The 23,812-nt window shown below is 39.2% G+C and overlaps 1 protein-coding gene across 4 annotated transcripts in view; it reads right to left on the minus strand.

The window, feature by feature from the left end:
* Positions 1 to 23,812, minus strand: part of dscama (Down syndrome cell adhesion molecule a) — a 109,627-nt gene that overhangs the window by 54,008 nt on the left and 31,807 nt on the right. For all 4 annotated transcript variants that reach the window (XM_063013689.1, XM_063013690.1, XM_063013687.1 and 1 more), the window contains exons 3-8: positions 10,443 to 10,589; positions 8,705 to 8,983; positions 3,742 to 4,017; positions 2,578 to 2,874; positions 1,046 to 1,321; positions 61 to 339 (exon numbers count right to left, since the gene is read on the minus strand). In XM_063013689.1, the coding sequence (XP_062869759.1) occupies positions 61 to 339; positions 1,046 to 1,321; positions 2,578 to 2,874; positions 3,742 to 4,017; positions 8,705 to 8,983; positions 10,443 to 10,589 (1,554 nt within the window). The remainder of the gene's footprint in view (positions 1 to 60; positions 340 to 1,045; positions 1,322 to 2,577; positions 2,875 to 3,741; positions 4,018 to 8,704; positions 8,984 to 10,442; positions 10,590 to 23,812) is intronic.

Raw genomic sequence — 23,812 nt, forward strand, 5'->3', positions numbered from 1 at the left:
TTTAATGACACGATACTGTTCACTGCACGCAATAAAAAGTAAAAAGTCTCATCTCTTTACCCCTGACGATGAGCTGGCTCTGGTACTTGACAACCGCAGCATCATTGCGGGCGATACACGTGTATGTTCCGTTATGAACTCTCTGCAGGTTCGAGATTCTCAGTGAACTGGTGAAGTCGATGTTGTCGATGGTGACACCCAGACTCGCATTAATAGGCTTTCCATCTTTCTCCCAGTTGATTGAGATGGGCAGATCACCTGACCGCACCACGCAGGGAACGAAGACCCTGTGACCGATAGAGTAGCGCGGGAACTCGAAGGGCTGGATGAAGGGAGGAACTGAGGAGAAACAGAAGTGTAAGTTATTCCACCTTAAAACTTTTGAGAGTATCCATTGTATTCACAAAAAGATTAATGTCATAAAATAAAAGTAACAGGTTCGAACATATCATTATTTCAACTAACCTACATTATTATTAATTATTTAATCATCAAGATCATTAATAATAATAATAATAATAATAATAATAATAATTATCCATTTAAATATATAATTAAATATAATATAGAAATAATTTAATATATAATATATAAAAAATGTAATATTATTATTAATAATAATAATCTAAGACCAAAAATTAAAAAAATATACTTTAATATAATATATAAATAATGACCAAACATCATTAATTGAATTGAATTGATTTCAACTTCAAATTATATAAATTATAAGAACTACAGTAATAGCAATATTAAATAAATATTTAGAAAAAAAACAATAAAACACTATAATAAATAACACAATTTTAAACAAGTAATAACTAAAATTTTACTAACAATATTTCTAATAAAGCAATCATAAACATAACAAAATAAATAAAACATTTTTAAATAAAAATTTTTACATCTATTTTTGTTAAATAGCTTTTTAACAAAATACCGTGCATACAACAGGCATAATAATAACATTTGTCTGGCTCTACCAGGCGTACAAAAGCTAAAAGCTAAACAATAATGTTGCTGACCATTCTGCTAAGTCCTTTACCTTTCACAGTGACATGGACGCTCTGGTTTTTAAAGACCTGTGGTTGGACGAGGACGTGGCAGGAGTATTCACCCTCATCCAGTTCTTTCTGAACATTCAGAAGCTTCAGAGTACCATTATTTTCAAACGCTCGCTGTCTGTCATTGAAGGGCAGCAGGTTGGAGTTCTTGTACCATTTGATGGAGTAGTACGGGTATCCAATGACATGGCAGTGAATGTACGTGTCTCGACCGGCAATGGCAGTGAGGTTCTTCATGGGGCGAATGTCAGCAGGACCTACAAAAAAAAGTCACTTTAAAAAGATTTTTAGTGATTGTAAGTAAAATAGAAAAAAGCAGAACTGTTATTTAGAGGATCCTAAATTTTAAGTAATCCTAAAGTACAAAAAATAATCCATCATAAATAATAAATATTTTGATGAGGCTAGTAGTATGATTTTAGACATTACTTTTCAATATATGCAGTTTTGACAGTGCCAAAAATTATATTTTAATAAGGATTTTTTAAAGCATTGCCATTGGCTGGGAGCATTTCACACAAAGACTAGCAACTAATAGCTCAGGTACAAAATAAATAAAATAGATTATTTTTAAATTAAAGCACCATTCAAGGTTTTGCAACGTGCTTTTAGACTGATGATAAAAGTATAAGACTAACCAGCAGCAACTCAAAGAACAGCATGAACAGCAGTTACAGAAAAACAATAAGCAGTGCCACTGCATCACAGTCATTCCTTACCTATAACTGGGGCCACACTCATAAATTAAATGATCGAATAAATGAAAACTACTAGTTGAATGTAAACCTAAAACATTGACAATGCAAGGCTTTGTCTCAAATATGAAAAAATCTCGTCAGTGTTTTGACACGTGCCCCTCTGCATCCATAGAATTGGTTAGGAGTTTTCCAAACTCAGTTATCTGAGTGTTTTAGCTGCTTTAGACTTCGACATCTCTAAAATTTGGCTAACCGATTGCTAACTGAATTGCCGTAGGATTGCTAGGACCGCTTCATAGTGCAAATTAACCAGTAACCACAAAGCTTAAATTTTGAATTTCCAAGCAAATTGTGTATTACACGGGAAAAGGTGTATTTTAGCTTATTTTACGGATCGTGATGCGATTTTCACAGCCATGAATTAAGTGGGGCTTCCTTATATCATATGCAAAACTCTTTTTATTATTCCACATTAGAATAATGGTCAGCTCTTTGGCTGTGAAATATGTAGGTGGGAGGATCAAATCAGGTCAAATAATCATCTAAAAATACCAATAGATAAGCAAATTAATGGATCATCTTATTAAGATTTGTAAATCTTAATAGACATGACGAATCACTACAGAAGAGCAGTCCAGCGTGAAGCAAGACATTTGAAAGAATAAAAACAGTATATATACAGACGTTTGTTTTAGCAGACGGTTTAATTCAGCCCTGCTATGTGAAAACAGAAGCATTAAAAACATGCATCAAACAAAACAAGCAAAATATCTCATATATGTGTGTGTTTTTGGAGGAGCTGATCTGACAAGCACCTCTTACGTTTATTCGAGCCTGGTAGGAGACCGTGCCCGCCGAGTTGTTACAGGTGCACCGGTAGACGCCGCTGTCTCGGACCTGCGTGTGCGAGATGTTCAGGTAGCTGATCACGTTCCCCTCGGCAGTGACGGTGTGGCCCATGCGATGACGGCTGTCCTTCAACACGACGTCGTCGTCCAGCGTCCACGTCACCACGGGCTGCGGCGTCCCCTTCACGTGGCACGTCAGTGAGACAAATTCGTTGGGGCTCACCACTTTTTCACTGAAGGCGGACAAGATCTTGGGGGTGCCGTCTGTTGAACAGATTTAGTGACTTGGTTAATGTAAGAATGCAGATCCAACCTGGACACTAAATGGATAAAAACTGGACGATGGTGTATCTACTCAATATTGTCCAGCCTGCTCAGAGAAAATTCATCCAGGCTCATCCAAATCACAGTATAACTCAGAGAAAAATAATAATAAATAATAATAAAATGCAGATGTCTCTGGCTCTTATTATTTGAAATTCATGGAAGTCATAGCATGAACAGCTACTATTCCAGTTCTTCAACCAATGTATGCAATAATACAGGCAATCACAAAGGGGGTGATTGCCCCTTCTCACTACTGTACATAAGTCAAGTCAAGTCAAATTTATTTGTATAGCCCTTTTTACATTAGACATTGTTTTAAAGCAACTTTACAGCATCCAGGACCGACAGATCAAAAACCCCTGTTTAGCAAGCGAAGGGCGACTCCCTTAAATTGCAGGATGAAAGCTTTTGGGGAACCAGACTGAGCAGGGACCCATCCTATCTATCTATCTGTCTGTCTGTCTGTCTGTCTGTCTGTCTGTCTGTCTGTCTGTCTGTCTGTCTGTCTGTCCGTCCGTCCGTCCGTCCGTCCGTCCGTCCGTCCGTCCGTCCGTCCGTCCGCCCGCCCGCCCGCCCCACCCATCCATCCATCCATCCATCCATCCATCCATCCATCCATCCATCCATCCATCCATCTAATTAGAGAAAAGAATACACAAGCAAATAGAGTTCTTCATTATTCAATCTAGTCTGTGATAAAGTATGTAGTGAGTTCTAGACATAAACAGATAACACAAGCCTGACATTGGTTATTGCACCATACCAGCTCCATACCAGGTTTAAATTCTCACAGTGCATACTAACCCTCTAAGATGACCTGCACAAAATCCTGAGCTGACAGCTTTCCTTTCTGAGCAAAGCACTGGTAGGCTCCTCCGTCGCTCTTGGCCATGCCATCCATCACCAGGTTCTCCTTGTTGATGCCGTTCATGTGGACTCCACCCCCTTCGTTGATCTTGTCGCCATTACGGTACCAGGAAAGCTCGTACTCATCGGAGCCGGTGACGCTGCAGGTCAGGGACACTTGACTGCCAACGCTGCCTTTCACTTTCCTTGGACTGACCACCACCCGCAATGGTTCTGAAGAAAAAAGGAAGCAGAAGTAAGTATTGTCCTGCTGTCCTGTTTTATCAGGTCCTACATTATAAAATGCATAAATTGCTTAAATTTATGTATCTTCAAAATTTTTTTTTTTGTCATTTATACACTTTTCTGAATGGGCCTATGGGGTAGAGATGGGGACTCAAGTCTGTGACTCGAATCGCACGTAAGTCGCACACACAGCGACTTTAGACTTGACTCGGACTCGTTTAAAATGACTCGGGGAAAAAAAATGACTCGCACACTCAGCGAGTCCCCAGCGTCAACATGTGTTAACATTAGTTACGTGTGACAATTATATATATATTTTACATATATATATATATATATATTTTACATATATATATATATATATATATATATATATATATATATATATATACAGTGTATCACAAAAGTGAGTACACCCCTCACATTTCTGCAGATATTTAAGTATATCTTTTCATGGGACAACACTGACAAAATGACACTTTGACACAATGAAAAGTAGTCTGTGTGCAGCTTATATAACAGTGTAAATTTATTCTTCCCTCAAAATAACTCAATATACAGCCATTAATGTCTAAACCACCGGCAACAAAAGTGAGTACACCCCTTAGTGAAAGTTCTTGAAGTGTCAATATTTTGTGTGGCCACCACTATTTCCCAGAACTTCCTTAACTCTCCTGGGCATGGAGTTTACCAGAGCTTCACAGGTTGCCACTGGAATGCTTTTCCACTCCTCCATGACGACATCACGGAGCTGGCAGATATTCGAGACTTTGCGCTCCTCCACCTTCCGCTTGAGGATGCCCCAAAGATGTTCTATTGGGTTTAGGTCTGGAGACATGCTTGGCCAGTCCATCACCTTTACCCTCAGCCTCTTCAATAAAGCAGTGGTCGTCTTAGAGGTGTTTTTGGGGTCATTATCATGCTGTAACACTGCCCTGCGACTCAGTTTCCGGAGGGAGGGGATCATGCTCTGCTTCAGTATTTCACAGTACATATTGGAGTTCATGTGTCCCTCAATGAAATGTAACTCCCCAACACCTGCTGCACTCATGCAGCCCCAGACCATGGCATTCCCACCACCATGCTTGACTGTAGGCATGACACACTTATCTTTGTACTCCTCACCTGATTGCCGCCACACATGCTTGAGACCATCTGAACCAAACAAATTAATCTTGGTCTCATCAGACCATAGGACATGGTTCCAGTAATCCATGTCCTTTGTTGACATGTCTTCAGCAAACTGTTTGCAGGCTTTCTTGTGTAGAGACTTCAGAAGAGGCTTCCTTCTGGGGTGACAGCCATGCAGACCAATTTGATGTAGTGTGCGGCGTATGGTCTGAGCACTGACAGGCTGACCCCCCACCTTTTCAATCTCTGCAGCAATGCTGACAGCACTCCTGCGCCTATCTTTCAAAGACAGCAGTTGGATGTGACGCTGAGCACGTGCACTCAGCTTCTTTGGACGACCAACGCGAGGTCTGTTCTGAGTGGACCCTGCTCTTTTAAAACGCTGGATGATCTTGGCCACTGTGCTGCAGCTCAGTTTCAGGGTGTTGGCAATCTTCTTGTAGCCAAGGCCATCTTCATGTAGCGCAACAATTCGTCTTTTAAGATCCTCAGAGAGTTCTTTGCCATGAGGTGCCATGTTGGACCAGTATGAGAGAGTGTGAGAGCTGTACTACTAAATTGAACACACCTGCTTCCTATGCACACCTGAGACCTAGTAACACTAACAAATCACATGACATTTTGGAGGGAAAATGACAAGCAGTGCTCAATTTGGACATTTAGGGGTGTAGTCTCTTAGGGGTGTACTCACTTTTGTTGCCGGTGGTTTAGACATTAATGGCTGTATATTGAGTTATTTTGAGGGAAGAATAAATTTACACTGTTATATAAGCTGCACACAGACTACTTTTCATTGTGTCAAAGTGTCATTTTGTCAGTGTTGTCCCATGAAAAGATATACTTAAATATCTGCAGAAATGTGAGGGGTGTACTCACTTTTGTGATACACTGTATATATATATATTTTTTATTTTTATTTTTTTTTAACACTCCAGCCGTCTTAACCCGCAGCGCACTCAATGGGTAAATGTTACAGCCAGCTTCCCACGTAGTGATGAAGCATCGCTCCCCACTCCCTACACAGTTTGAAGTTCACTTCATTTGAACACTTTCGTTACCTTCGGATTGGAATCTCACTTAAAATGGTGGAATACCCTACATAGTGCACTTCACAGGAACAACTGGTGTAAATGGAACGCTCCTACAGAATTGCCGCTAATGGTTGAAAGACCGCTTTCTGAACCAATCAGACCTTCTGATTTTAATTTTTAGTAAGAAATGCTGTTATTTGTATTTATTCAATTTGTGTCACACAGATGATTGTCAATGAAACGCTTGATTGGCTTTCTAATGAGTTAGTGTTTTACTTCACAACCGAGAAAAGTTTGGACGTTTTAATTATAAGCACATTTACAAAATAACGGATTAGATTCCTAATGGGAAAACACACGGTTATAAATGTAACAGCATCTGGAAGAACATAAGCTAAGGTAAGCAGTGGTTATGATTTTTTGCTGTGTTTTGGATTTTGGCCGCTGTGCCGTGATTTATCGCTCGCTTTTGTTTTGCAATGAAAACAAAACATATCAGTTTAAGCTTTTAACTGGTTCCTTCTTGTTATAAAAATAAAATTTATTTGCACAATGACTAGGAAAGTAAAGGCACTAAGTAAAACGGCAAAATACAGTTGCTCATCTGTTGTTGTTTTTTTATCTGAACTTACATATTATTTGTTTCTATGCTACATTTCCAATATACACTACCGGTCAAAAGTTTTAGAACACCTCAATTTTTCCAGTTTTTTTTATTAAAACTCAAGCAGTTTAAGTCCAATGAATAGCTTGAAATGGTACAAAGGTAAGTACTGAACTGCCAGAGGTTAAAAAGAAGTAAGGCATACAGGACAGCAGCTTCAAGCACAGCTTAATAGTGGTCGTAGTAAGCAGGTCTCAGTTTCAACTGTGAAGAGAAGACTTTGAGTTGCAGGTTTGACAGGTTGAGTTGCAGCAAGAAAGCCATTGCTAAGATGTCAGAATGAGAACAAAAGGCTTGCCTGGGCCATGAAACACTGCCAATGGACTATTGAAGACTGGAAGAAGGTGTTATGGACTGATGAATCAAAATTTGAAATCTTCGGTTTATCACGCAGGATTTTTAGTATGCCGTAGAGTCGGCGAAAGGATGGTTCCTCAGTGTGTGACAACTGTCAAACATTGAGGAAGAAGCGTGATGGTCTGGGGCTGTTTTGCTGGATCCAGGGTCGGTGACTTGTACAGAGTGAGAGGTACCCTGAACCAAAGCTACCACAGCATTTACAGCACCATGCAGTACCCTTTGGGATGCGCGTAGTTGGTCAGGGGTTCACCCTACAGCAAGATAATGACCCGAAACATAAGTCCAATCTTTGCCAGAACTACCTTAGGAAAAAAGAACAAGATGGTAAGCTTGAAAACATGGAGTGGCCAGCACAGTCTCCAGATTTAAACCCCATTGAGCTGGTTTGGGATTAACTGGACAGAAGAGTGAAAGCAAAGCAGCCTACATGTGCCACACATTTATGGGAACTTCTGCAACAGAGTTGGGAAGAACTTTCTAAAGAATATTTAATTTACACTGTAGAAAGAATGCCACGAGTGTGTTCAGCTGTTTTATCTGCCAAAGGTATCTACAGTACTTCAATGAATCAAACTTTTATAATACATTTTGGTTTATAAATTAATTCCATGATTTATTTTTTTAACTTCAGTTTTTTTGTTCTATGTCTTCATTTCAGAGTACAATAAGACATTAAACTGCATAAATGTCAGTAAAAACTGGAAAAATTGAGGTGTTCTAAAACTTTTGACCGGTAGTGTATGTTTTTTGTAGATTATATTGACTCGTGACTTGACTCAGACTCTAGCCTAAAGACTTGTGACTTGACTCGGACTCTAGCCTAGAGACTTGTGACTTGACTTAGACTCTAGCCTAAAGACTCGTGACTTGACTGCTACGTGGTCTCTTGGCCATTTCCCATCTGAGCACTGAGAGTTTGTGCCCTAATCCTCAACATTTAGTGCTAACGTTCCAAAAAATGTACTGACCTACACAGGTGTGTGAGAGACTGTGTTACAGTATCCCTTCTTCAAATGAAGTGCTTGATAAATCGAAAGCAAACACTTCTTGCCAAATTCCAGTAAGGCGAAGGAGCAGTAATTCCACTAAGTTCCACTAAGTTTCATTAAGGGAAAAGAGCAGTTTCTGCATCAGAACCGAGCAGTAATGTTTACGTCCCATATGCAGGGCAGAGGAGCAGTTGTAGTGTTCTCTTTGAGAGTTGGACCTTGTATATTTTCATACACTTTACTGTAGAACTGACTTGCATTTTATGAACATGCAGGACTATTTAAGGGATACTGCGCCATGTAGCCTAGTGTGGAACATAGACATGTCCACTTTGGTTTCCTCTTGGGATTGGCTTTGCATCTCTGTCTTGTTTATTCATGCTACGTTTAACAGTAGTTTAAGTCTAGCCTTGGTTAGACTTGTTTAGAAATAGTCTTGGTCAATTTCCTCTAGACAACATGGTAAAGATAAGCAACAACAGTATGTAAATGTAACGTACCCTTGACCACAAGGTGACCGCTGACCTCAGCATTACCGTATTTGTTCCACACCTCACACACGTAGCTTCCCGAATCGCTGGGTTGCGCCCGTTCGATCAGCAGCCCAGTCACGCTCTGTCTGAATCGACTATCCGGCTCCAGTGGCCTGTTGTCCTTTAGCCAGCGGTATTTTGGTGCTGGATGGCCTGAAGCTTTGCATGGAAGCTCCACTCTGTGGGAGGCCATGATCTCTCGTTTCTCAAAGCCATCGAGGATCGTTGGAGCTGAATTTGTCGGGTCTGACAAAGAAAATAGTAAACATAAATAACATATTATTTTTACCAACTGTTTTATTCTGTTTAGGGTTTGGTGACTCTTAAAAACAATGGCCACAAGGTGGAAAACCACCTAGACAGGGTACCAATTTATCACAGGGCAACACAAACTCATAAATTCATTCCCTTACCAGTGTAGAGCAGCCAGTCCACCTTTGCATGGCCAGAGTACAAACCCACTCAGATATGAGCAGAAGATTTTAAGATCTTGGGGTGCTTTGGTGGCACAGTGGTATAATTCACTAGCCAGCAATGCTGGGTGCTCAACAGACACAATTGGTCATGTCTGATGGATGTCTGAAGCTGGATGGAAAGTCACCTTCTTGCTGCTGCAACAGTGACTCCTCCTGGTCAAGGGGTCTGATATAGAGAACGTTATAGCTGGCAGAGGATGCCCAGTGCACAGGGAATTTAAGCATACACCGATCAGCCATAACATTAAAACCACCTCCTTGTTTCTACACACATTGTCCATTTTATCAGCTCCACTTACCATATAGAAGAACTTTGTACTTCTACAATTACTGACTGTAGTCCATCTGTTTCTCTACATGCTTTGTTAACCCTCTTTCATGCTGTTCTTCAATGATCAGGACTCCCACAGGACCGGTATTATTTAGGTGGTGGATCATTCTCAGCACTGCAGTGACACTGACGTGGTGGTGTGTTAGTGTGTGTTGTGCTGGTATGAGTGGATCAGACACAGCAGCGCTGCTGAAGTTTTTAAACACCTCACTGTCACTGCTGGATTAAGAATAGTCCACCAACCAAAATATCCAGCCAAAAGTGCCCCATGGGCAGCATCCTATGACCACTGATAGAGGTCTAGAAGCGATCGTCTCTGACTTTACATCTACAAGGTGGACCAACTAAGTAGGAATGTCTAATAGAGTGGACAGTGAGTGGACACGGTATTTAAAAACTCCAGCAGCGCTGCTGTGTCTGATCCACTCATACCAGCACAACACACACTAACACACCACCGCCATGTCAGTGTGACTGCAGTGCTGAGAGTGATCCACCACCACAATAATACCTGCTCTGTGGTGGTCCTGGGAGAGTCCTGACCATTGAAGAACAGCATAAAAGGGGGCTAACAAAGCATGTAGAGAAACAGATGGACTACAGTCAGTACTTGTAGAATTTCAAAGTGTTTCTATATGGTAAGTGGAGCTGATAAAATGGACAGTAAGTGTAGAAACAAGAAGATGATTTTAATGTTATGGCTGATCAGTGTATACAAACTGAATGCAAAGAGAGCTCCATCAACTCCTTTGGGTTTGGATTCGATGATCAGAAGGATGTAAGTTCAAATCTTAGTGCTGTCAAAGTTTGCTCCTTCAGCAAAACCCCAATCCCTTGATTACTCAGTTGTAAAAGACTTTGCCTCACTTTTAAAACATGATGCTCAGAAACATCTCACCTGGCACAAAGAGCCGGGCACTGTTGCTCTGCCTTGTCTCTGAGGTGTAGCGATGCCTCGTCATGCAGCGGTAGTTGAACAACTCGTCCTCCTTCTGCACGTTCAGGATGTACAAAGCTCCCGTGGACGTTATGAGAAACTGAGGTCCTGGAACACACAAAAATATGCAGCATTAATAAATAAGCTAATTAAAACACCATTTGCAAACGTCACATATTCATCATTACTTTAAATACTCTGGATGTGATTTTACCACTGTCTCCTGTAAATAAATCTGACATTCCAGGGTGTCTGTGAGATTCTCGTTCTAGTTAACAGAAGTTCATTTTTTCCCCGGGGTTCCCCAGAGAGTCGCCTTGCCTGAACTGAGCCGCTGTGATCATGTGCAGCTTTGTTGGTACCCGTGGCTCGCTCGGTACAAATCATGTTAATTCACAGCATTACCCCAAACGGTGAGGTTGTGAAAATTTATGGAGTACAATAATTTGGCCTGAAGCAGTTGGGCAAACCAGCTAGTATCAGAGGGGACGTCCACGTCAGGAATAACTGAAAATGCAATTAGGACAAGATTGTCTCGTGATGAACAGAGAGCTGAGTAATATAGCAGTGTTCTGGTACACCAATATATCAGCATCGCCATCTTTGGTAAGAGTTTCTTCCTGATTAGGGTTGTGGTGGGTTTGTAGGGGTTGTATTTGTTCCAAATAATATAAGTGAAAGGCAAGGTGCCATGAACAAGAAGCCAATCAATAAAGGGACATTACAAAGCGACTTACAGTACTGTGACAGTATACTGTCTAAGCAATTGAGGGTTAAGGACCTTGCTCAAGGGCCCACCAGTGGCAACCTGGCAGTCGTGGGGTTTGAACCAGAGACGAGAGATGTTTACAAGTCACAAAATACGAGTCCGAGTCAAGTCATGAGTCAATATAATATTCACAAAAAATATATTGGAAATGTAGCGAAGAAATAAACACATAATATGTAGTAAGTTCAGATAAAAAACAACAACAGATTAGCAATTGTATTTTGCCATTTTACTTAGTGCCTTTACTTTCCTAGTCATTGTGCAAATGAATGTAATTTCCGTAACAAGAAGGTACCAGTTAAAAGCTTAAACTGATAAGTTTTGTTTTCATTGCAAAACAAAAGCGCGGGATAAATAAATAAACACAGCAAAAAAATCATAACCACTTACCTTAGCTATTAAACTTATAATTAAAAACCTCCAAACCTTTCCCGGTTGTGAAGTAAAACACTAACTCGTTAGAAAGCCAATCAAGCGTTTCATTGACACATCATCTGTGTGACGCAAACTGAATAAATGCAAATAACAGCATTTCTTACAAAAAAATGCTTACCTGTTGTTAGGTAAAATATCAAGGTGTTCATAAACTTTTGGGTAACTTGTTCTTTTGCTCTGACCTCTGTATTACAGCAGAGATGCTCATTTCAGTAATAGTTCCCCCTCTGAATGTTAAACAGCCCCAACATCCCTAACCAACTTGGTTCTGCTTGTAAATAATTCTCTTTGGTACCTGCTTTTACTAAAAGATCAGAGACTGGACTTATAAATCTTTTAAAATGTGTTTTTTTGGGTGGGTAGCACTATTGCCTCACAGCAAGAATATCCTGGGTTCGATTCCCAGGTTGAGCGGTCCGGGTCCTTTCTGAGTGGAGTTTGCATGTTCTCCCTGTGTCTGCATGGGTTTCCTCCGGGTGCTCTGGATTCCTCTCACAGTCCAAAGACATGCAGTCAGGTGAATTAAAGAAACATTTGTGTTTGACATTAAAATACTTGGACTGATGGATCTTGTGTGATAAGTAATTACCTGTCCTGTCATGAATGTAACCAAGTGTAAAACATGACGTTAAAATTAGGGATGTAACGATACACTCTACCAACGATGAAATACGATTCAGGATACTGGGTTCACGATACGATTTTTTCCCGACTTTTTTAAACAAAATGAAATTGAAGACAAATTATGGCAAAGTTTCCTTTTATTATTTCTCTTTAAACAAATAAAATACTGTATTTGTGATTATCTTTTATTTATCTAAATAATGAATGCCCTTTTATTTCTGAGGTAGGTACAAACTATGCCAAATAATGCTTATTGTGTAAAAAAACTGAAATAAAAATTTTAAACAAATCCAACATTATATAAATAAATGAATAACCCAAATAAAGAACGTATCCTCACATAAATACATCTGGCTGATTCCGAAAAAAAAATTCCGAACCTGGCAACCCTGTAGTGACGTCAACCAGGCGAGGTAAATAGCGCCAGTGCCCTCTGCTGTTTAAAGTAAATATCGATTCATCTTAAATAAATAACCGATTTGAATCGTGGCACATGTGCACCGATTTTTAAATGTCTTGTGGTGCATCGTTACATCCCTAGTTAAAATCCTAATAAATAAATAAATACATTTTCTTTTTTGTGAGTATAATCTGTGGCAGCACATCTGGCTGCCACTTTCTGAAGGTGCCCTTAGTTTATTTATTACATGTAAGTCTCTGCATGTGTCGCTATTGTTATGGAAAGCCAGCCAAACCATCTCAGACTGTTACCTTATTTTTTTGTTTTTATCTATTTCTCACTTTTTGAAGCCTTGTCAAAACATCATTCCTCTAGCTATGAAAAATCTACAGACTCTGTCCTTTACAATGCATGAAGAATGTGAAAATGTATCTGTGATCACATGACTGGACTGCAAAGCTCTTCACATTGGAATTGCTTTCAAAACAACTGCAAGGCTACAAAATCTTATAGACTTCATACACTTTATTTATTAGGATTTTAACGTCATGTTCTACACAGGTAGTTACTCCTTACACAGGATTCATCAGTTCAAGTTTAATGTCAAACACCAACACGGAAAATTTTGTATCTCCAGTTCACCTCACTTGCATGTCTTTGGACTGTGGGAGGAAACCAAAGCTCCAGGAGGAAACCCACGTAGACATGGGGAGAACATGCAAACTCCACATACCTGGGAATCAAACCCAGGACCTTCTTGCTGTGAGGTGACAGTGCTACCAACCGAGCCACAGTACCACCCAATTGAAGTTGGATCACAATTAGCATTTCAATTCAAGTTCAGTTTAAGACCACTGCACTGTTATGCTAAAACTGCTATGGCAAAGGTGCTTTCCCAAACTGTTGCCACAGAGCTTTAAGAATATCATTTATTAAATTTACAAATGACATTTTGGATAATTTGCCAGTATGGTTGCATTTACAATGACTGTGTGTAGTCGAAAGTAAACAGACTGTAGGACCTGTAGTAAACAGGAATAAATAAGAATAGCTGGAGCTACATGAGCCGTAAATCCGAAGACGCTGCTGCTTACGCTAATCTCTGACCCAGTTGGAAACAAGACACCATGGATTAGACGTCCTTAAGGCATTTTCAGATTGTAGGATAATGTGGTGTGGTGAAGGCAACTGTTCTCAAAAATAAAGTGTAAATGTCAGTGAAATGAATTCATATTAATGAGAATGTGTGGTTGAAGGCTGTGCTTGTATCTGTCTGTTGGCTTGTAAAGCTAAAAATTCTTCTCTTAGCAATTAGAACAACCATGTACAGCTGGATCAATATCAATTAATTCTGGAAAAGTTGGAACAAAATTCAAATTGCAAAAAAAAAAAAAAAATCAAAGGTGATTTGTCAATTAATACAGATTGATATTTTACCATCTACAGTGCATAAAATTATCAACACATCTATCAAATCCATAGACATTCCTGTTTTTAAAAGGAGTCTAGTGTTTCCAACATTCCTGTATTAAATTTTATGGTAATGGACACATTTACTAGTTTGTGGTGTCCAAATACTTTGTCAAATGCCTGTGTGTCAACTGTCTTAATTTAACCTGAACTTTTTGTTCTAATTTGGACACTTTTTAACTTAGGAGAAGGTGACCATTCGGGTTCCTTGATATTAGACCTCTTTTCTATGTACTTTTAAATGGGTGCAGTTAAACTTGCTTGATTTATATTAATACAAACAATTCACCAGCTCTCAATAAACATGTAAGTATGTGTTTTTAATTATTCAGTCACAGAAAAAAAGATTACCATGACTTTTGACTTTAGTTGTATAAAGACCCAGAGAAGATTGGAGCATTTGAGGACAGTTCTGTCCCCCACGTTTTTTTGTCCCGCTATGGAAATTCACTGCTCCGTGCCTCAATTAGATCAGAAGCATTTTCAGAATAAAAATAGCATATCCTTCATTCTCGCAGACTGAACCCTGGCTGGCACCCTGCTGGGTGTCTTGAGTTTGACAGGCGTTCAAACGCATAATTTGTTCGTAGTGCTGTGAATGTGGAGTGGCTTCATTAAAGCAGACAGCTTCTCATGTGCGACTGTACCAGCAAAATGAGACAGAAAGGGTGCAAGAGCACATCAGAGACATGCAAATACTCCAGAGATTATGTAATTGTAAAGTAAAGATGATAAAAATGATGTATAGAAACCAAAAAGTGATACTAATGGCTGTCATTTTCTTTCCTTTAGACTGTCCATTTGCTATTAGGATGATCCACTATAGAAGGTTTTGGAGAGAGGTGGGTAGTAGCATAATATTTTATTAGGTTTATTCTTAAATGTACTTCAATATACTAAAATTGTAAGAAAAATGTAAATCATTTCATTTATAATGTCAAAAAAATGACCTTTAAATTTTTTATTTATTCATTTTGTCACTGCCTTATTCTAATCAGTATCAGGAATGGAAATACATTAATACAAATAAATACAAAGCTTTTTCTAGGGCGTCAGGACTCCACTGAACTATAGTAAAAGTCATTATCTCAAATATCAGTTTGCCTTACATTGGCAGAAAAGTACCGGACGATCTCCAAACATTTTAGGACCAGTCAGTGCTGGAACTCTGGAGCTTTTGGAACAACAAAGATTTGATCATTTGAGTCAGAAAATTAAGCTCTCTATATAGACAGCATTTTACGTCATCCTACGCGCGCTCCCGAGAAGGAGCCTGTTCAAAATCCTAGATGCCTTAATATGCTCACTAGTAGGGTATCTTAAAATTTCAACGGTATTTTGACTCAAGAATGAGGGAGCATCCGATTGCCTTAGCGGTGAAGGCAATCCCAGCATTCAGTGTGGCACAACTTTTCTCACAGAAAAATAAAAAACATGCCAGATGGTGCAGAGAAACGAACGAGTTATTAAATGATTATTGATGTTTAATTTGTATAAACTTGCACAAGTGTTATTTATTTGCAAATGTAATCGTTTTCGGTACACGGAGGGAGATGTTAGTTAGCTTAGTTAGCTGATGGAATCGCTAAGTAGCGCGTTCGAATAACCTGCCTTATAAGTCAATGACTTATTAGAATCCTCTCTACTTAGGCAGCTGCCTATGTAGGCAGTAAGACAGCAAGGCAGCTCACTAGGTTTTCGAACACACCCAAAGTGTAGCGCTAATGCTGACATTTACTGTCTGTGTTAGACTAATATTTGAGGCTGATTCAAATACACTCAGTGCAACACTGGAGCTGGGATCTCGAATACATGGTATTGAATCTCAGCTCTGCCATCCGGCTGAGCTGAGCGGCCATATGAACAACGATTGGCCTGTTCTTCATATAAGGGTGGGGTACTAGTAAGCCGGATAGGGTCTCCTTGTAGCTGGCTGATTGATGGCGCCTACACATACAGTATCTTGCCTGGGAATTCTTGCCTAACTTTTCCTCTTATTGCACAGTATCTAAAAAGATCCCAGTTCTAAACATTAAATGTTGCTCAGTATTGTAATATTCATTAAAGTTCATGTTTCATTACATAAATGATACAAGCTTGCTGACAGAATTAGCAATGTATGCCGGGCTTCAGAGAAAAAAAAAATATTACTATTCAGAATGCAGGGTTATAGCTTGTGGTGTGAAATTAAAAATAAAAACCCTTCCATGCAGTACAGGCACATTTCCGGAAAAGCCGATCGACGACGCCCGTGTCCCAGTTTCACCACTCTAATATCAGGAGTTCTTGAGTGTGTCGAAACGGTAGGTTATTGCTCAATTGCTTGCTATTTTCATGGAAGATGTGCCGAACATCACCCCACCTCTACTCTCTGGCCCATCCTAAATAATTCAGCACCCCCACCTTGCACTGCAGTTCCGCTCCTACCTTGTGAGAGTTTTATCCCAATACACAGTCACACCATTTTCTGTCATGCTGCAGAAATACTCAAACCCAGCTCAGTGAGCATGCAATGTGTTACATACGTAGAAGCCAGCACTTCAGGGTGACCTGAATATTGTTTTTAATCAAATCAAAGCTAGTAAAATTTTAAATATATCTTGGTTATATTACATTACCATATTTCTTTTATATTAAAATTAAAATAGGAATTCTGAACACCAGCTCCAGGCACGACTATGGGTATGTTAAAAAACTTAGTGAGCTCTCTACGTAGACATTTTACGTCATCCTACACGCACGCCCAAGAAGTAGGCTGTTCTAAATCTTAGATGCCTTAAAATGCTGCCTAGTAAGGTACCTTAAATTTGAACTGTATTTTGACAGAATAACGAAGGAGCATCCAATGCTGCCTTAGTGGCGACGGCAATCCGGACGAATGCGGAGCAAGGAACGAGTTTTGTAAATAAATTATCATAGATTTTTTTAGTATAAAGGTGTACAAGTGTTATTTATTTGCAAATTCATCCCATTGGTTTAAATGGCATTCCGTTTCCATGGTCAGGGTCGCAGTGAGTCTGGTTTCTCTGGAATTACATGAGGCATGAGGCTAACTGTGTTAGCTTAGTAAACGAAAACAGATGTAATCGTCTAAGTAGCGCGTCTTATAAGTCGATACTTATAGAATCCTCTCTACTGGGGCAGCTGCCTATGTAGGCAGTAGACAGCAAGGCAGCTCACTAAGTTTTTGAACAGACCCAATATGTTGCTTTTAACTTGATCTAACAATGGTAAATGTTACTAGGCATCCTTACTTCTACATCTATGATGTTTATCTGATTTTTCACGTGTTCCAAAATTAAGCAGAATGTGGATTGGCTGTTAAATTGCCCCTAGTTGTAAGCAATGAATGGGTATGTGTGCTACAGTCAGCATCCTGTTCATGATAGATTTTTTTGCCTTTCATCAAGAGTTTTCATGATGACTCCAGACCCACTGCGACCATGATCGGGATGTTAATAAAAAAAAAAAAAACCTAAATTTTTTCCATAAATTTTTTCTTAGAATAATCACACTGGTCTTAATGCTTAGCTAAATGACATGATGGCATGTGTGTGTGTGTTCTGCACATGTGCTGTCTGTGTGTGTGTGTGTGTGTTGTTTGTGTGGTCAATAATAATGATCCAGTGTGCTTCACTACACCAGCACCAGAGCTGACAGCCCGTCTACAGCATGCAAACAGACAAAGAAAGCCTTCAATAATAAATGGCAGCAGTGGGGGAGGAGCAAAATAAGGTACTGTGTACAGTCTAGTCCTCACACACACACACACACACACACACAGCTAACAGGTGCATGAAATGAAATATACTGCTTTGCAATTTCAATAAAGAAGCATTAGTAGTAGGCGAGGTTATACCAATGTGGCATTTATACACACTGACATATAGGGGCAATTAGGAGGAGGGGTAATTGTTTCACTTACCCCATGTGTTGGGAGGTGTTACTGGGTTACGTAGCAGAACAATGATCCAGTGTACAAAAGTGGGTTTGAATGAAGTTTTGGAATGACCAATTCAGAATCCTAAATTGAACCCGGTAGTGATATAATGGTAAAACCCAAAATGACCAGTTTATACCAGTTACAAATGCCTTCATTTTTATTTATATAAATTAATTTTATAATAAATTATTAACATATATTTTTATATATCAATTAATTTTATAATCCTTAATTTTCCTTGGGATTAATGAAGTATCCATCCATCCATCTATCTATCCATACTCAACATGCATTTTATTAGGAACACTTGTCTGGTTTGTGCAGTAATTGGTTATTTTACAAGCTAAACAGATTCATTTTGTGGGTATACAATTACTGACTGTAGCCCATCTGTTGCTTTATACTTTTTTACCCCATACCCATTCATGAATTGAAATGACACCCATTAAACTCCCAACTGACTAGATGATGTTTGGAAGGTCACCATTTTTAGCACTGCAATGACACTTACTTCGTAATGAGATGGTAGTATGTGTTGTTCTGCTTTGAGTGTAGCAGGTGCAGCTGTGTTGTTGGGATTTTAAATACTCTTATTACCTTCAACACTACTTTAACAATCCTTAAAAAATTAAGAATTAATTGTACAGAAAAACGAATGAGCTACAAACAGTAATTGTATACCCACAAAGCTCATCTGTATGGTAGGTGTATAGCTGAATAAATGGGTGTACCAGGGTGTACCATTGGTGTACCTAATAAAGTGATGGGTATATACACTGACCAGGTGGTGTGTTAGTGTGTGTTGTGCTGGTATGAGTGGATAACACACAGCAGCGCTGATGGAGTTTTTAAACACCTCACTGTCACTGCTGGACTGAGAATAGTCCACCAACCAAAAATATCTAGCCAACAGCGCCCCGTGGGCAGCGTCCTGTGACCACTGATGAAGGTCTAGAAGATGACCAACTAAAACAGCAGCAATAGATGTGCGATCGTCTCTGACTTTACATCTACAAGATGGACCAACTAGGTAGGAGTGTCTAATAGAGTGGACAGTGAGTTGACACAGTATTTAAAATATCCAGCAGCGCTGCTGTGTCTGATCCACTCATACCAGCACAACACACACTAACACACCACCACCATGTCAGTGTCACTGCATTGCTGAGAATGATGGTCCACCTAAATAAACCTGCTCTGTGGTGGTCCTTTGGGGGTCCTGGCCATTGAAGAACAGGGTGAAAGAAGGCTAAAATGATATGTAGAGAAATAGATGGACTACAGTCAGTAATTGTAGAACTACAAAGTGCTTCTATGTGGTAAGTAGAGCTGATAAAATGTACATTGAGTGTAGAAACAAGGAGGTGGTTTTACCTGAATTCTATAGCCATACTGCATTTTTTCAAATAAAGAATGTTTATTTAATCTAAGAAGCTTATTTCCCTCCCCACTGATCATCATGTGACCTTAGCTCATTCCAATTAACAAAGTCAGTTTTGCATGTGAATTTAGTACAATAGAGATGTTTATTAGCCTGAATATGTTCCAGCTCTGCAGTTCTCAGTGAGAAGAAGCAAACCCTCATCCCACTATGAAAAAAAAAACAATCCATGCTAGAGTTCACTTTCAATTTCAATGCAAATGTATCAACCATCTGCAGTGCGGAGTGGAAAGCAGGGTTAGTAGTGGTGCACAGCCATCACTGCAGTCTTTTTTTGTAGGTACTGTTGAATATAAAATATCAGAAAGCCGGGGTGACCTTGTCCAGAGGAGTGACCGGGCCACCTGAGGTTACAGTGTGTGAATATTTAATAAGTGTTTAGCCCCCTGGAGTTTTTTTTTCCATTCCCTCATCCCTTGTTTGTATCTGATCTGGCACCGACTACAGTAATGTGATGCATCATTATTAATAAAGCTTTTTACAATGAGAGATCTTGATGTGGTGTTATTAATAAAACAAATTTTAAACTTGTAGAACCGTTTTAAAAGAATTGTATTCTCCCAAAGCAAGAATACAATAGAACACAATATAAAGATACATTCAATCGTATCCTTTAATGTTTATCTTTATATTTAACTACATTTAACTTTATAGTAGCACGCAACTTTAAAGTTTTCAACAAAAGGGTGCTTTCAGCGTGGTATTTAATTAATGCATTAAAACACTGCATATCTTTAAAATACACAATAATAATTATAATCATAATAACAAATAATAATAATAATAATTTTTTTTTCTTTTAGGCTGCTCCCATATTTATGCCTCATCTATAATAATAATAATAATAGTAATAACAAATAATAATAATAATAAAAAAAAATTTCTTTAGGCTGCTCCCATATTTATGTCTCATCTATAATAATAATAACTAACAATAATAATAATTTTCCTTAGGCTGCTCCCATATTTATGCCTTATTTATAATAATAATAATAATAATAATAATAATAATTAATAATAATAATATTAATAATAGTAATATTTTCTTTAGGCTGCTCCCATATTTATGCCTCATCTATAATAATAATAATAATAATAATAATAATATTTTCTTTAGGCTGCTCCCATATTTATGCCTCATATATAATAATAATAATAATTATTATTATTATTATAATAATAATAATAATAATAATAATAATAATTAATATTATTAATATTTTTCTTTAGGCTGCTCCCATATTTATGCCTCATCTATAATAATAATAATAATAATAATAATAATTTTCTTTAGGCTGCTCCCATATTTATGCCTCGTCTTAGTGAAACACTACGCTCCGCATACCTGGATGTCCTCCCTGACGCAACCCTCCTATTTTTATCTAGGCTTGGGACCAGCACTGAGAGCGCACTGAGAAGTGCACCTCCCACTCCCAAACCCTAACCCTGACTTTCGCCCAGTGAATTGTATAAACTAAAACAGTGTAACAGTAGGGCAGCTGGGTGCCTTACGGCAACATGTTGGGGACCTGGGTTTGATCCCTGCCATCCTTGTTGGTGGTATGTTTTCTCTATGTCCACTCCATTTTCAGGAGGTGGCCTGGCTATTCCGTATTGACCGTAGGTGTGAGTGCGTAAATCCCTGATCCCTAATATTAAATAAATGAATAAATATTCCTTCACAGATCTCATCTGATGGATGAAAGAGTATTTTTGGAGAGTCCTCCATTGCAGCATCAGTGTGTAACCTCAGCTCCTCCACGCAAGGCTCATTAGAGAGCGTCTCCGCCGCCCCCACACCCCCTTCTCTCCATGCTAAATCACATTTTCTCTCCATACACTGGATCTGAGGACGAAATTAGCGCCCATCGCTTACTCACTCTGTACACTGGCATACACACTCATCCTCTCTCTCTCACATATTCCCTCCACTCATCTGTAATCACAGAGCACACAGCGTGCCCCCACAATCCCCCGACTCACAAAGCTTAAACAGCAGGAGCCGTTAGCACCTCTGCGCACTATTACAGTGCCATTAAATATAGTTTCTTTTTTCTTAAATTGCCTTTTTTACTAGGAAGGACTGTAGTAAAAATCACATTCAGGTATTCTCAGTATCTACTTCATACTAGTCAGGGTTAGTAGTGGGAGGAGGGCTGAAATACACCCTGGGTGAGGTAATGATCTAGTACAGAGTAACACAAATCTATACACTTATTAGCTTAACAGTTAAGGTACTGGACTAGTAATCAGAAGGTTGCTGGTTCAAGCCTCACCACCAAGTTGCCACTGTTGGGTCCCTGGGCAAGGCCATTAACCCTCAATTGTTTGTATTGTATTCAGTCATAATTGTAAGTTGCTTTGGATAAAAGCGTAAATGTACAAATCAAAGCACCAACGTACCTACTGCCATTGATCCGAGGGGGGGAAAGCTACATTGTTTTATCTTGGACAGAGCACCAGTCCATCACAGGGCTTTAGCCACACCTACCCAGACATAATAGCGTACTGTTCTTTTTAATAATCATTCGCTGGGTTTGAATCTTACACTTGTTTATTGGCTACACAGACATGATAGGCTATGTCTGTCTGGAGGAAAATATGGGCAAAGACCTGCGATGGGTTTGCACCCTGTCCAGCATAGTCCTACCCAGTGTTTTCTGATGGAACTGGAACCCCGACCAGGATAAAGCGGTTAATTAAATTAAAATAAAATGCATTCTAGTTATTTTTTCATAACTAGTTCCTTTTACTAACTAGCTGGTCACACTAATCAGGCTGTTCTGATTTGAAAGTTAGGGGAAAGAAGGGGTTTGTGGATGCTGTTTTATTCACATTGCACTATTAAATCTATATTTTTTGTATAAATATTTAATAAATTCATATAGATGCTAAACTGCTGTTTACATGCAAAACATCTCCATATAAAGATGATTTTGTAATATGGGCCACTTCGGTGCACATGTTGGAGAGGGAAGTGAGGGAGTGAGGTGGATAAGTGGTGTAAATGAGCTCTACATGCTGTAATTACTGCAGCTCTGCTCGATCCGGGTGGGATCAGCATCTCCGTCTCAGTGAGAATGGCACCGAATTAACACTGATGTAATAACTACCATTTGTCACCATTAGAGAGTGAGATGTTGACAGCTGCTGTGGCTGTCGGCACGGCAACATGATTTCGTGATACTGTATGCGCACACACACACACACTCATTGTGAATGTGAGTAGTGTGCATGATATAGAGTTACCTCGACAGAACATTTTTAATCACAACATGGAAAACTTTCAATGTGGTAATATGATCAGATGTTTATAGACATGCTGTAAATTCAATCTCCCTACCAGAATGCAAAAGTGGGCCATGTTGTGTGTCAAGAGGTGCATCCATACACTTATCTGATTTGGTTTGTGTGTGTGTGTATTTTCTAGCTTTGTCATATAATCTTAATATTATGACCTTATTATTAATACTTCCTAATATTTTGCAGTATATGGATTGTTTGAGATTTGTTGTGCAGATTATTTTATAGAATGCTTTTATTTGTCATATATACATATACACTATATATGCATCCATTTTTCGGCGCTCCTGGAGCAAGGAGGTTTAAGGGCCTTGCTCAAGGGCCCAACAGTGGCTGCATGGCAGAGCTGGGATTCAAACTTTCAACCTTTCAGTTAATATTCAAAAGTACTAACCACTAAGCCAGATTCAACTTGTATGTGAATAGTATGAAAGGAGCTGGTAAAGGATTCTACGAGGGTTCTTCAAAAGTTTTAAACAAATTACATCACTTTTCTACAGGGTTCCAGCATTGTTCCAAATTTTTAATGCCATCAGCAAAAAAATTTTTGGTATTGCATGTGAAGAATCAGAATTTTTAACAAATGAAAAGGGGGGCACTCAGGTACTAGCGCACCAGGGCTGACATCTTATATTCGTAAGTTTAAATCTTAGCTCTGCTACTGGCAGGCTGGGCGCCTACACAGACAATGATGGGCTCAACCATTGGGTTAAATTCCGGAGGGGATGCTGGAGGTGCCTGCATAGAGACGGGGGATAATGGAGAACAGTGCGTGACTCTTTACACATGACACTAAGCGCCTCGTGCAGGTAAAACAAAGCAGTCGGGTACTGCACACATGTCAGAAGGGGTCTGTGTTGGTCAGATGTGCAGGTCAGCAGCAGTAAAGAGGAAGCGTAATGCAAGTTAGTAATTGGATTAGACTAGTAATAGACTAGTAATCAAA

This window comes from Trichomycterus rosablanca, chromosome 18 (genome assembly GCF_030014385.1).
Source record: "Trichomycterus rosablanca isolate fTriRos1 chromosome 18, fTriRos1.hap1, whole genome shotgun sequence".
In the NCBI taxonomy this organism is placed as follows: domain Eukaryota; kingdom Metazoa; phylum Chordata; class Actinopteri; order Siluriformes; family Trichomycteridae; genus Trichomycterus; species Trichomycterus rosablanca.